The sequence below is a fragment of the Thermomyces lanuginosus genome, assembly GCF_041956635.1.
Source record: "Thermomyces lanuginosus strain ATCC 200065 unplaced genomic scaffold VTN49scaffold_7, whole genome shotgun sequence".
NCBI lineage: Eukaryota > Fungi > Ascomycota > Eurotiomycetes > Eurotiales > Trichocomaceae > Thermomyces > Thermomyces lanuginosus.
In genome coordinates this window covers 1,376,549-1,388,871 of record NW_027192341.1, presented here as the reverse complement: position 1 = coordinate 1,388,871, position 12,323 = coordinate 1,376,549, and the positions used below count along the sequence as shown (strand labels likewise).

At 53.7% G+C, this 12,323-nt stretch overlaps 9 protein-coding genes and 2 non-coding genes across 11 annotated transcripts; 7 read left to right on the top strand and 4 right to left on the bottom strand.

The window, feature by feature from the left end:
- Positions 1-428: 428 nt before the first annotated feature.
- VTN49DRAFT_8016 (uncharacterized protein) lies at positions 429-1,639 on the top strand (the record flags this gene model as incomplete). The annotated part of the gene is made up of 6 exons (XM_069416350.1): positions 429-519; positions 579-616; positions 674-715; positions 769-1,016; positions 1,070-1,247; positions 1,304-1,639. The coding sequence occupies 6 exons, from the start codon at positions 429-431 to the stop codon at positions 1,637-1,639; spliced, it is 933 nt and encodes a 310-aa protein (XP_069272377.1).
- A 419-nt stretch (positions 1,640-2,058) lies between these two features.
- VTN49DRAFT_8015 (uncharacterized protein) lies at positions 2,059-2,433 on the top strand (the record flags this gene model as incomplete). The annotated part of the gene is made up of 2 exons (XM_069416349.1): positions 2,059-2,087; positions 2,199-2,433. The coding sequence occupies 2 exons, from the start codon at positions 2,059-2,061 to the stop codon at positions 2,431-2,433; spliced, it is 264 nt and encodes an 87-aa protein (XP_069272376.1).
- Positions 2,434-2,943: 510 nt separating this feature from the next.
- VTN49DRAFT_8014 (uncharacterized protein) lies at positions 2,944-4,869 on the bottom strand (the record flags this gene model as incomplete). The annotated part of the gene is made up of 1 exon (XM_069416348.1): positions 2,944-4,869. One exon carries the CDS (start codon positions 4,867-4,869, stop codon positions 2,944-2,946), a length of 1,926 nt encoding a protein of 641 aa, XP_069272375.1.
- A 27-nt stretch (positions 4,870-4,896) lies between these two features.
- On the bottom strand, positions 4,897-5,691 carry VTN49DRAFT_8013 (uncharacterized protein; the record flags this gene model as incomplete). Its single annotated transcript, XM_069416347.1, has 3 exons — positions 4,897-4,986; positions 5,434-5,546; positions 5,676-5,691. 3 exons carry the CDS (start codon positions 5,689-5,691, stop codon positions 4,897-4,899), a joined length of 219 nt encoding a protein of 72 aa, XP_069272374.1.
- Positions 5,692-6,441: 750 nt separating this feature from the next.
- Positions 6,442-6,957, top strand: VTN49DRAFT_8012 (uncharacterized protein; the record flags this gene model as incomplete). The annotated part of the gene is made up of 3 exons (XM_069416346.1): positions 6,442-6,636; positions 6,702-6,708; positions 6,764-6,957. The coding sequence occupies 3 exons, from the start codon at positions 6,442-6,444 to the stop codon at positions 6,955-6,957; spliced, it is 396 nt and encodes a 131-aa protein (XP_069272373.1).
- Positions 6,958-7,356: 399 nt separating this feature from the next.
- On the top strand, positions 7,357-7,428 carry VTN49DRAFT_t10. Its single transcript has one exon. It is a non-coding gene; the product is annotated as a tRNA-Trp (tRNA).
- A 396-nt stretch (positions 7,429-7,824) lies between these two features.
- VTN49DRAFT_8011 (uncharacterized protein) lies at positions 7,825-8,695 on the top strand (the record flags this gene model as incomplete). The annotated part of the gene is made up of 6 exons (XM_069416345.1): positions 7,825-7,835; positions 7,907-8,161; positions 8,224-8,262; positions 8,317-8,380; positions 8,438-8,482; positions 8,534-8,695. 6 exons carry the CDS (start codon positions 7,825-7,827, stop codon positions 8,693-8,695), a joined length of 576 nt encoding a protein of 191 aa, XP_069272372.1.
- Positions 8,696-8,901: 206 nt separating this feature from the next.
- On the bottom strand, positions 8,902-10,155 carry VTN49DRAFT_8010 (uncharacterized protein; the record flags this gene model as incomplete). Its single annotated transcript, XM_069416344.1, has 2 exons — positions 8,902-10,071; positions 10,123-10,155. 2 exons carry the CDS (start codon positions 10,153-10,155, stop codon positions 8,902-8,904), a joined length of 1,203 nt encoding a protein of 400 aa, XP_069272371.1.
- A 284-nt stretch (positions 10,156-10,439) lies between these two features.
- VTN49DRAFT_t9 lies at positions 10,440-10,525 on the bottom strand. Its single transcript has one exon. It is a non-coding gene; the product is annotated as a tRNA-Thr (tRNA).
- A 118-nt stretch (positions 10,526-10,643) lies between these two features.
- On the top strand, positions 10,644-11,066 carry VTN49DRAFT_8009 (uncharacterized protein; the record flags this gene model as incomplete). Its single annotated transcript, XM_069416342.1, has 1 exon — positions 10,644-11,066. One exon carries the CDS (start codon positions 10,644-10,646, stop codon positions 11,064-11,066), a length of 423 nt encoding a protein of 140 aa, XP_069272370.1.
- Positions 11,067-11,340: 274 nt separating this feature from the next.
- Positions 11,341-12,148, top strand: VTN49DRAFT_8008 (uncharacterized protein; the record flags this gene model as incomplete). The annotated part of the gene is made up of 4 exons (XM_069416341.1): positions 11,341-11,552; positions 11,624-11,813; positions 11,879-12,014; positions 12,081-12,148. The coding sequence occupies 4 exons, from the start codon at positions 11,341-11,343 to the stop codon at positions 12,146-12,148; spliced, it is 606 nt and encodes a 201-aa protein (XP_069272369.1).
- Positions 12,149-12,323: the final 175 nt, after the last annotated feature.

The following is a 12,323-nucleotide window of genomic DNA, read 5'->3' as shown; positions in this document are numbered from 1 at the left end:
TGTTTCTTGCTGTTGTTGTGTCTTGAGCATAGGAAACCCCGGTTTCTTACAGCCGTCACGTCGCGGTTTTTGGACTCTTCGTGCTGTCAGATCACGAATACAACTACACTATTAGATTGTATTCAAGTTTCCTCTGTACTATCCTCCAGACCCCTTACCCCGTAGAAATGGCCCGGCTGCGGGTTTATCAGCAGATCCGCGCGATAAGATCAGCCGGAGACCCCCGGAGCCGCACACCCCCACACCGGCCAATCAATAACTCTTCCCAAAAAGGAATAGCGCAATCTTTGACCGAGAAATTTTGGCCGACCTGAGCATTTCGCGATTCCTCGGTGAAAAATACTGCAGTCGCTCACGTTGCCGATTCCTTCGACAAGTTCCCGTCGTTGGGTATTTTTCACTCCTTGAAGATCGTAAATTCTCCCGCAATGGCGCCCGCCTTGGCCGTCAGCGCGAGCTCCGGCTCGGCTGCAAAGGATGTGAAGAAAGAGTCGGCGACAGCGCGACTGTTGGGTTCGGGTATGTTGTTTTGAATCTCGTGTTGGTGGTCATTGAGGAATGCTAATTGATGCATTCAGGGTCGGCTGGTATCGCTGAGTTGCTTGTGTTTCATCCTGTATGGAAAACATCAAGGCTCTTTCAAGGTAATTTGATTTATTGACGCAGAGAACAGGTTGATACCACCGCGAAGCGATTGATGAGTCACCATGGCCGAGTAAGACATTACCAATCCATTGCCCTCGTAGAATCTGTCTGATGGGAAAAAAGGTTACATCCTTGACGACCCTCAATCAAGTTATCTTCAAGGACTATGCGTCCGCGCCCGTCGTGCGCAAGTTCACCTCGCTGTTCCCCGGTCTGGGATACGCGGCAGGTTACAAGGTGCTGCAGCGGATCTACAAGTATGGCGGGCAGCCGTTTGTGCGGGATTACCTGGCCAAGCACCACGGGGCGGACTTTGATCGGGCATTCGGGCCGGGAACTGGGAAGGCCATTATGCATGCGACGGCGGGAAGGTACGTCTTTACTACCGGAATCGGGAGAATGAGGAGGGTGCTAATTTCCTTAGCTTGATTGGAATCGGCGAGATCATCCTCCTCCCGCTCGACGTGCTTAAGATCAAGCGGCAGACTAACCCGGAGGCGTTCCGTGGACGGGGCCTGTTCAAGATTATCAAGGACGAGGGTATGGGTCTGTACCGAGGAGCTGGCTGGACGGCTGCTCGTAACGCTCCTGGATCATTTGCTGTAAGTTCCCGCCCCTTATTTCCGGCTCTTAGACCCGTCAACTAACCGAGGTATAGCTGTTCGGCGGCTCGGCCTTCGCCAAGGAATACATCTTCGGTCTCAAGGACTACAACAAGGCCACTTGGACGCAAAACTTTGTCGCCTCGGTCTCCGGTGCCAGCGCTTCGCTCGTCGTCTCCGCGCCGCTCGACGTGATCAAGACGCGGATCCAGAACCGCAACTTCGAAAACCCGGAGTCTGGCTTCCGCATCGTGTCCAACATGATCCGGTACGAGGGGCCGACTGCATTCTTCAAGGGACTGGTGCCCAAGCTGTTGATGACGGGTCCCAAGCTGGTGTTTAGTTTCTGGCTGGCGCAGACGTTGATTCCGGCCTTTGGGAAGGTCATGTAAGCTTTCTTTCGGACCGTGTATTGATTGATTGGTTTTAGATGTACATTGGGTATATGTATTAGTTCTATGTAATAGAATCTCCGTTCATGGGTTAGAACGAAGATTGTATCTGTTTGTCTGCCACTTCAGAGGAGCGCATACATGACACGGTGCATGTGAACAAGTCAGGGCTGATCTAAGCCAACTGGCCTAACCAAATCGGGAAGCTAAGCTCTTTAAGCATCAACTGGCTTCCGCCCGGAGCTATGGTCCGCTCATGTCGGAAGAACCTCGCTTCATCAACTTTCTGACGGTCAAAACCTCACCAACACCGAGCCACGACCACTTATCTCTTCCAATTCATAAGCAAAGAAAAAAAAAAAAAAAAAACAACAAGCAGCAAACAGGGCACCCTGAAAGAAAGCAAGCACAACAGGACGATGGCCCAACCAGCGTACCTCATCTCCAAGTCCGTCTTTTCCTCTTTTCCTTCCCCCCCCCTTCCCCCTTCCCCCTCTCTGTACCTACCGTAATCAACCAGGTCGTAAGCAATAGTACTAATAAGTGGATGTTTGCGTAGAATCGGAGACCCTCTCTTCGCGCTCGGTATCGGGTTCACCTCTGCTTTGTTACGGATTCAGCGAGATCGACGGGATCAACTCCAACAACATCGGGAGTCGACGACAGGACAACAGCAACAACAAAGACAGCGATGGGAGGCTCAGGATGATGCCGATGCTTCGATGGGGAGGATTATGGCGACGGCGGGGGAAAGGATTCGAAAGTTGTTGAGGGGGGAGTATCGGGGGTTGTAAAAATACTTTTTTTTTTGTTTTGGCTGCTCTGTTTCGTCACTTGGGCATATATGGATGTTCACGAATATGGTTGCTTTTGGTTGAAAAGGGAAAGACCAGCTTGGATCTACGATCAATGTATTTTTTTTAAAAAAAAATATATTTCTGGGTTGGATGGCGGTTGTATCTGCGAGCTGTAGTTGCTTGGTGAGAATAAATATTTCAACTTGACAGGGCAGCCTTGGAGTTTGTAGACTAGTTCTATTCTATGCCTGAGTGAATGAACTACGACTATTAGATTAATTGTATTGAAAGCCATCTGGTGTCTACAAATGAATAGATGCTTCACTTTGATACACCAGTCTGATTACCAGTACCCAACTCGTCTATTCAGACTACAACAGGACACGAAAGTAATGAATTCAAAACAATCTCATTCATATCTATGCATACCTAAAGACGCCATGACAAAAACAACAAAAAAAAGGAAACATTTTGTTCATGTCATTTTTGTTTCTCAGTTTTCGTCGTTTAATCCAGCTCCTCAGGGCGCTCCTCAACCTCATCAGCGGTGCGAGTAGCACCAGGAGCCGCACCCGCGGCGCCGGCAGCACCCGGCGGCACGCCAGCGGCGCCGTAGGCGGCCGAGATGATCGGGTTGGCAACCGACTCGAGCTCCTTCTGCTGCTCCTCGTACTCGTCCTTGGAGGCAGTCTGGTTGTTGTCGAGCCAGTTGATGACCTCGTCGATCTTGGACTTGAGCTTCTCCTTGTCCGAGTCGCTGATGCTGAGCTTGCCCTCGTTGATGGTGTTCTTGAGCGAGTAGGCGTACGACTCGAGACCGTTCTTGGCGCCAATGCGAGCCTTCTCCGCCTCGTCCTCGGCACGGAACTTCTCGGCCTCGGCAACCATGCGCTCAATCTCCTCCTTGGACAGACGGCCCTTGTCGTTGGTGATGACAATCTTGTTCGACTTGCCGGTGCCCTTCTCAACTGCAGACACGTTCATGATACCGTTGGCGTCCATATCGAAGGTGACCTCGATCTGCGGAACACCACGAGGCGCCGGTGGGATACCCGTCAGCTCGAACTTGCCCAGCAGGTTGTTGTCCTTGGTACGAGCACGCTCGCCCTCGTACACCTGGATGAGCACACCGGGCTGGTTGTCGCTGTAGGTCGAGAAGATCTCGGACTTCTTGGTCGGGATGGTGGTGTTGCGCTTGATCAGCGGGGTCATGACACCGCCAGCAGTCTCGATACCGACGGACAGCGGCGCAACGTCCAGCAGCAGGATCTCGTTGGTCGACTTGGACGAGGTGTCACCCGACAGGATGGAGGCCTGGACGGCAGCACCGTAGGCGACGGCCTCATCGGGGTTGATCGACTTGTTGGGCTCCTTGTTGAAGTAGTCGGCGACCATCCTCTGAATCTTCGGAATACGGGTCGAACCGCCGACCAGGACGATCTCGTGCACCGACGACTTGTCGACCTTGGCGTCGCGCAGCACACGCTCAACGGGCTCCATAGTCGAGCGGAACAGATCCTGGCACAGCTCCTCGAATCGGGCACGGGTGATGGAGGTGTAGAAGTCAATGCCCTCGAACAGCGAGTCAATCTCGATCGAGGTCTGGGCCGACGACGACAGGGTGCGCTTGGCACGCTCGCAAGCCGTCCGCAGACGGCGCAGCGCACGCGGGTTGGTGCTCAGATCCTTCTTGTGCTTGCGCTTGAACTCGTTGACGAAGTGGTTCACCAGGCGGTTATCAAAGTCCTCACCACCCAGGTGGGTATCACCAGCGGTGGCCTTGACCTCGAAGATACCCTCCTCGATCGTCAGCAGGGAGACATCGAAGGTACCACCACCCAGATCGAAGATCAGGACGTTGCGCTCGCCCGAGGCCTTCTTGTCCAGACCGTAGGCAATGGCGGCGGCAGTAGGCTCGTTGATGATACGCAGCACGTTCAGACCAGCAATCAGACCGGCATCCTTGGTGGCCTGACGCTGCGAGTCGTTAAAGTAGGCCGGCACGGTGATGACGGCGTTGTTGACGGTACCACCCAGGTAGGACTCGGCGGTCTCACGCATCTTGGTCAGGACCATGGACGAGATCTCTTCGGGGGTGAACTGGCGGGTCTCGCCCTTGAACTCGACCTCGATGATGGGCTTGGAGTTCTTCTCGACGACCTTGAAGGGGAAGTGCTTGGCATCGGCCTGCACCTCCGGGTCGTTGAACTTGCGGCCGATCAGACGCTTCGCATCGAAGACGGTGTTGGAGGGGTTCATGGCGACCTGGTTCTTCGCGGCATCACCGATCAACCGCTCGGTGTCGGTGAAGGCGACGAACGAGGGCGTCGTTCGGTTACCCTGGTCGTTGGCAATGATTTCAATGCGGTCATCGCGGAAAACACCCACGCACGAGTACGTGGTACCCAGATCGATACCGACGGCGGGAGCCATGGTGATTAGATTAGAAGGGAAGACGGATCAAGTAGGACAATCAGAACTGATCAACTGAAGAAATTTTCTATCCTTTCTCTTCGTCTCAGCACAGATGTGTAGAAAGAGAAAAAAAGCCTGGAGAGCGTGTTGTGCGGGCTTTCAATTCATATAAAAAGGCGCTGGCGGTGAATCGCGAAGAAGCTTCCGGCTTCGATCAGCTTCCGTCGCTTTCTAGAGAGCCCCAGCAACCCAGCCCGCGGAATCCAGAGTTTCTACGCTTTGGGCAAATCACGAAGCTGCAAGAAATCGCTCGTTAGATCTCCTAAGTGCTGGACCTTTCCATTTGGCCTCCAAGCTTGTTTTGCTGCTGGCCTGTCCAGCTGGACGCTGTTTGTCCTGCTTGCTGGTCCTGTTCGATGACCATGGCGGGGTGCCATCATGACGTAACTTTTCAAATTTTTTCTTGTCCCTTATGTAATCCTGCCCCGCCTTCCTACGCATGCAGAACGTTCAGGAAATTTCAATTTTCCCGTGGCGATAGAGACACGTGACTCGCCTCCAAACCCTAATCACGTGACCCACAATGGCAACAAGCTCCAGGGGTCCGCTCCCCAGCTCCGGTCGCCGAAATTGCCCTGCAGGAGCTGCAAGGGGCTGGGACTTGGCCTTCGCTGGGTCTTCCAGAGCTACCGGACCTTCCTAGTCGGGTCTAGCGTATCTTGAGCCGGAAAGCTTGGGCTGGGGACGGGCAGTTGACAGGCTCGCAGCCTGGGCGCCCTGAATCCTGAGGCAGCTACTGTACGTAACTCTACCCTTCGACACACTTCGATGGTGAAGCATTCCAGAAGGCAGTGCAATGGCTTGCTGTCTTCGACGCAAGCAGATGCCTGGAAGGTTCTCTTTTGATCACATGCTCTATGCTTGCCATCGGAAAGAATGGAGATCTAGGCAACTTCAAGGGCTCTTCCAGCTGTCCTAGTTGTGCGTCAAGGCTCTGACAATTCATCCTGCGTGTCAGGAACAAGGTCAACCATTTTGTTTCTACTAACCCAATCCAATTGATTTTTTTTTTTTTACCCCCGCGGGTTCCTATGTGACGTTGTGAATATTCACAACTCAAAAGGTGTAATGCTGGGACACGTCCTCGCAGTCTGGCTGAATCAATAGGTAGTTCACTCGAGAATCTTCGCAGCAGGGTACAGGGAGGGACGTCTTGGTCAGTCGACCTGCCGATCAGCTGGTGTCTCGGAACTTTAACTGTAGGGCAGGAGACGCAGCCAATAGGGGTCAGTACCGTCCCTCCAGCGTTCTAAAAATTACCAATGACATCATCCATCAAATCTGATTGGCATGAGAAAGATTCCGGTCCCGGAATTGCATGAAAATCCACACATTTGGTCAATTTTCAATTAATGTGACTTCTGAGAAACAATGAATACCACGAGTCCGGACTTACAGGTCATAGGCCCGATTCCATGGATCCATACCCTCCTCGCGCATTTGACTTTGGCTCCTCTCACATCAAAGATTACTATCTACTCAATACTTAGCAATCAATCATCTCTGTCCTACGTCGCGCATAACGAAATCATGGGTGACAACGAGCAGAAACAGGAAACAACGCTTAGCTCGGACCCTGCCGCCAATGCGCCGGACGCGGCTGCAGCAGAGATAGCCAAGGACAAGGGCAAGGGCAAGGCCAGAGTCGAGGAGGCAGAAGAGGAATATTGGATGGAAGAAGATGAGGATGAAGAGAGCTCGGAGGATGAGGAACTAGAGGGATTTGTGCGTCCCGAATCATTCTTTAATCTATGAAGTATAGCTGCGACTAATAAGATGCGCGCCTGCAGGAAGAAGGTAAATTTCCGTTATTACACCGCGCATCCCTATAATCAAATTTGACCCCCTATAGAAGAAGAAGAAGAGGATGATGAACATGACAATCTCGAACCAATCTCGACCGAAAACATCATCAGCGGTAGCCGCACGCGCGGCAAAACAATCGACTACGCCAAAGCCGCCGAGGAGGCAGCTACGGAAGGCGACGATATGGATGATGATGATGACGAAGATTTTGTGGCCGACGACGACATGCGGAATGACTGATCTTGTATCGGTATAAGGTACGACTTCTTTTTAATGGAGGACGGTGCAATGGTCGGGATGATTTGATGGTCATGGCGCAAATTCGGGGTATTTGGGCTGGTAATCAAGGCGTGGGTATGGATGGTCTTTTTATGGGCTCTTTGCGTGAGGCGGAATCGATATGCATACTAGTAGGGCTGTTCAAAGGGAACGGGACTAATAGTGCGATAATCAAGTTGGGGTCGGCGCAAGTACCTTGAGCAGTTGAGTTGCGAATTCAATTCCTTATCGAATTAATTCCGGACTAATAATTGTGACTCTTGCCATCTGAAATATCACGATGGCGAGTCATTCGCAATGACCTGGTGATATGTGTGAAGGGTTCGAATTTCGATAATCCGACGACTTCTACCATGAAATGGGCCTATGGCGCAACGGTAGCGCGTGTGACTCCAGATCACAAGGTTGTCCGTTCAAATCGGGCTGGGCTCAATCTTTTTAACCTCGAATTTTTTCCCCCCCGGCGGGACTTGGAATTGCCCGGTATTACTCTCTTCTAGATCACTTTTTCTACTTTTTATTCCTTCTAGCCAATTCGCTTGTATTCAAGCTCCAAACCGTTTTTGTAGTCAATGTCTAGACGTTTTGTACCTTGGTCCAGACCAGAGCTGAAGCATGCACAAAGAGCCAAGAGAACGCCAAATCAGATCGCGCCAAGTCTTCTTCTTTTAGACTCTAGCCTGTGGTATTTGCCGCCGCTTACTTACATCTGCCATGTCTACTTGAATTCCCACGCGCCACACCGCAAAAACACATAAACAGAAAAAAAAAAAATAAATTTCAGAATGATAATATCTCTCGGAATACAATAGTCCAAAGTGAATCACAATGGCGTCGCGGTACGTTCTTTTCCATCAATTCGCACTGTCTCCCGGTCACGCTTTTTGTGTACTGATAGCGAGTTCGACAGCTTCCCCAACAAGCGACACCCTCATCATAACCAGTCCTCCCTTTTCGGACCTTATGCGGACACGAGCCCACGATCGTCGCCGCACGGAAAGCCCGGAGCGGCAGGCTACGGCGGGTACAGTGGGTATGCCTCCGGGATTGGAGCGGACGGGTTCAGTGCTAGCTCTGCGGCTGGATATCCGACGGCGGGCCAGAATGGCTATGGATATAGTGGGTTAAGGGCTGGATTTCAACGTGATGCGACGCCAGGCTCAAAGTCAGTAATATATCGGATTTATAGAAATGGAAGGGGATAAGTGCTGATACGTGTGGGAGCAGCAGCAGGGTGCAATACACCGAGTCGGTGTTGTCGGGGCTGTGCGTTCCATCTTTTCCTGTCTGGGGGAGGTACATGCTGATTGGGTTATGCAGTGAAGAAGGAGGTCAGAGCGAAGAAGTTGAGGGGATTTTCAAGAAGGTTGGCATGCTCAAGGAGGTCCGTCAGCTCTCCTTTCCCAATCAAATTCTTTACATACTAACCAGTATGTACTAGTTGGCGCAAGACATGAGCAGAGAAATCCAAGATTCCTCGAATTTGGTACACTCCCTCCCACAATGCCGATTCATTTATACGTGCTGACGGCTGTAGATCTCAACGCTCAACGACACATTTGATACAACCCGTGTCCGGCTTCGCGGCACGATGAACCGCATGCTGCGCATGGCGGAACGATCCGGCGTCGGCTGGCGCGTATGGCTGGGATTCTTTGCCGTGGTGTTTCTGCTGTTTGTGTACGTTTGGTTGTTTTGATCTCTGGCTTGTATATGTATTATGATGCGCTGGCGCTTGGGAAGGTTCGTCTATGCAGTAATTTTGTTATGAAGGTCATGTACGTGTCGGAATCAATAATACCTAATGCATTGATCCCCTGGACTCTATACTCGTACAGTACCAGCAACGCCGAACCAACCCAAACTCCTTTCCATGCGAAATCGTGAAATGACCAAAAAGAAAGATCAGCCTAAACTATCCCTTGCTCCGCGTCGAGGAAACCGCTGCGGAAATAACCGACCCCGACTCTGCCGTAGACTATCCTGACTAGTGATCGACGCGCGCAGGTCATCCACGTCGACGTCCACGTCATCAATGTCGAGCTCGTCCCCCAGAGACATCTCGCTGACGTCGCCGACACCGAGCGAGTCGCGCCCGGCACTCCATCGGGCGAGAAAACGCCGCTGCGCAGAAGTCTCGTGGCGGCGGCGCACGCTCGGCGGGACACCGTGACTATATTGCTGCTGTTGCTGGTGATCACGATGTGCGCCGCGACCGGCACTGCCCGGCGTACGCGCGTTGCGAAGGTGCTCGGCAAAGGGGTCGTTGGCCGTATTGTCGGCGTCGTCGTCGAGCTCATCCTCTGTGTCGGTGTGCTGCCATTCTTCTTCTTCTGCTTCTTCTTCTTCCTCCTCCTCCTCGCCAGAGCCGGCTTCCGGGACATCATCATCCAGATCTCGATCCATGAACCCGTCGTCCTCTGCCGCCGGGATCTCGTCGTCTAGATCGGGCTGGTTGTCGAAATCGGCCTCTTCTTCTTCTTCCTCTTCGTCTTCATCGTCGTCGTAGTCTGGAAATGCATCCGGGATATCATCGTCGAGATTCCGCTCCATCATCATCTCTCCCTCGTCGTCCTCCTCGAACCCTTCCTCGCCTTCTTCGACCAGTCCTTCGACCTCGTCCGCCTCGGGAATATCGTCATCGAGGTCTCGCTCCATTCCCTCCTCTATCTCGGCCATATCCTGCCCGGCACCGGGAGTTGTCGTGGCCGCGGCAGCCATTTGCATCTCCGCAGCTGCTGCGGCCATGGCCTCCTCACGCTCGGCCTCTTCCTCTTTCATCCCGAGCATCGTCTTGGGACACCCGGCGGGCTTCAGCCATGCGTAGCCAAACGACGCGATGTTGGCCTTGCGCACGCGCAGCGCGCGCTCCTCGAGCTGCAGCGCCGCGAGGCTGTCCGAGGTGGTCGTGGCCGCGAACAGTGATGATCGGCCATTGTTGCTGTTGTTAGAGCCGCGATGGTTCTGGCGACGGGTTGTTTCCGAGGACTGCGCGTGATGCGGGTGCTGGTGCTGCTGTTGCGTGGACGCGCTGGAACGATATGGTTGGGAGGGGCCGAACCAGAGCTCGTGGGCCTGATCATTGTCAATCGCGAGTCGCGCCCATTGACAGTAATGTCCACTTACGTCACGCGGCGTGATTAGCGGTAGCGAGAGCATTTTGCCTCCGCATGGAGTTGTTTGTGATTTAAACGGGCGTCGCGATTAGGTATATTTTTGCGGACTGTTGATATCAACTGCGATTGGCACGGCGACCACCCCAGGCATGGATTTGACCATGATCAAACTGCTAATCTGCAAACAAATCGACAAGGACATTCTGATTCTGAATTTCGCGAGATCAACAAGACGAGAAAAAAATTTTTAAAAAAAAAAAAAAATCAGGAAACAAATTCGTTGTTGATTCGACAAGCCTCACGAACGGGTATAGGATATAAAAAAACTGCCCAGAGAGAGATTCGAACTCCCGACTTTCTCATATCCAACTCGTTGCTACGAGTGAGACGGTCTACCCCTGACCTATCCGGGCTATGGCTGTAATTGGGTCGGGCAATTATGTTAGTTACCCTCTTAGTCCGGGGCTCGTGCATGTGACCTATTATCACGTGTCATCAGCGGCCGCTCAAGATCACGTGCCGACTTGACCGATGGCCGAGCTCCCTGGCCTTGGCGGTTCTGCATGGGCCATGGGGCCTTGGCGGCTTGGACGGGGCCCGATCTGCCGAGAATATTCCGTCGCTGCACCCCCACACCCAGCGCTCGGGACTCGTGCCAGGGTCCCCCCCGAGTCGGAGCTCAGGCATTGGGAGCCTGTCCGGAGTGCTGCACATCATCCGGCCGCGCATTTCCCCTCCCCATTCCTCAAATTGTCGACTCCAGATGGCGCAACCATGGACTCTGCCATTCTGGGCAGGCGCCGTCCGATATCGCCCGAGCTCCGATCTTCGGTGACTCAAAACTGCGTCGGTTGGCGACAGACATCGGGCGTTTTCGGGTCTGAGATCGCCTCCGGCGACCGGGTTCGCCCCTGCGGTGGAAGGCGTTGGAACTCGGCTGCCGCCAACATGTGAACAGCTGTCCGATCCAGGGAAGCCGCCAAGCCGAGCCAAGATGGCCGGAGCCCAATCAGGAGGAGCATAGATAAGAGATCGATGACCAGAAACCTTGACATGGAGTAAACGCAGGCCGCCAATGACCGGTCGGCGTGCGCCTCGGAGGGACTGCCGACATCGGGCGGGGCCGCTTGGCGCAGGAGATCTGCGGAGAACGGTGGTCGATAAGGGCGTTTTCTATCGTGAAATATAAAAGCATAATCGAATCAAGAACAATCCGGGCCGTCCATGCATGCGATTTGGGACGCCATCGCGGCCTGTGTCCGGTGCGGCCGGGCGGCCGTTTCGTGTCGTCCGCTGCCCGGCTGGTGTGCCGCGTGCCCCTCCCGGACACATCGGTTCCCAATGCGATGCCCGTTTGCGGCATGCCCAATGCCTCGTCCCGAGACTGGTCCGCTGCCAGAACCAGTCGTCTGGATGCGGGATCCGGAAAAATTACATCTGGTAACGGGGTGACAATACGGCCCGCCCCAGGCCCATATTCGAATTAAGCTATCTGTAACTAAGCCTGTAAGGCGAATTCTGCCGCCCCTCATTGGCCCGTGCAATGCTTATCGCCCTCCCGTGGAGCGAAGCTGCTTGCATGTCAAGTCAGTTCGCATCGGGGAAGCCGGGGGGCCGCCAGCGGGTGTGCTTCGGGTCGCTATTCTCGCTACGGAAAGGCAATTCGACAATTCGGCGCTGTCCGCGTTAGGATTAATTCGAGTCCTGTTCATGCTATTCCCAGACAGAGCCGGGGCGACGACAAGAGGTAACCATGGGGTCTGCAGGTGGCAATCCGGGGTCTGAGCAGACCATCGCGGGCCCTGCAGCGGCCAGCCATCCACGCGCAGACGAGGCATCCAGAGTCACAGACGGAGGACCGGCGTGCGCGGCTGGGAGCACAGCAGACGGAGCGGAGTCTGCGTCTGCTCCACCACCTTGGAGGGAGACTATATTTGATTTTTTTTTTGATTTTGATTTTTTTCTTAGGATTTATTTTTTGTCAAGCGCCGGCTCTCCCCCACCATCGCCTCTCCGGCTGTGCCCACCCGCCCTGATATTTTTTCTCCTGTTCGCCCCCCGGATTTGTCTTTTCTTCTTCCTCCATCCACTTGCTGCTCCTCATTGTCCCTGGCCGCACGGGTTGTGTTGTCTTGCCTCGCCCCGGCATCAGCTCCTCAGCCCATCAGCTCGGCCCTTCAGTCGTGACGACACGATCTGCATTGCCCCCCA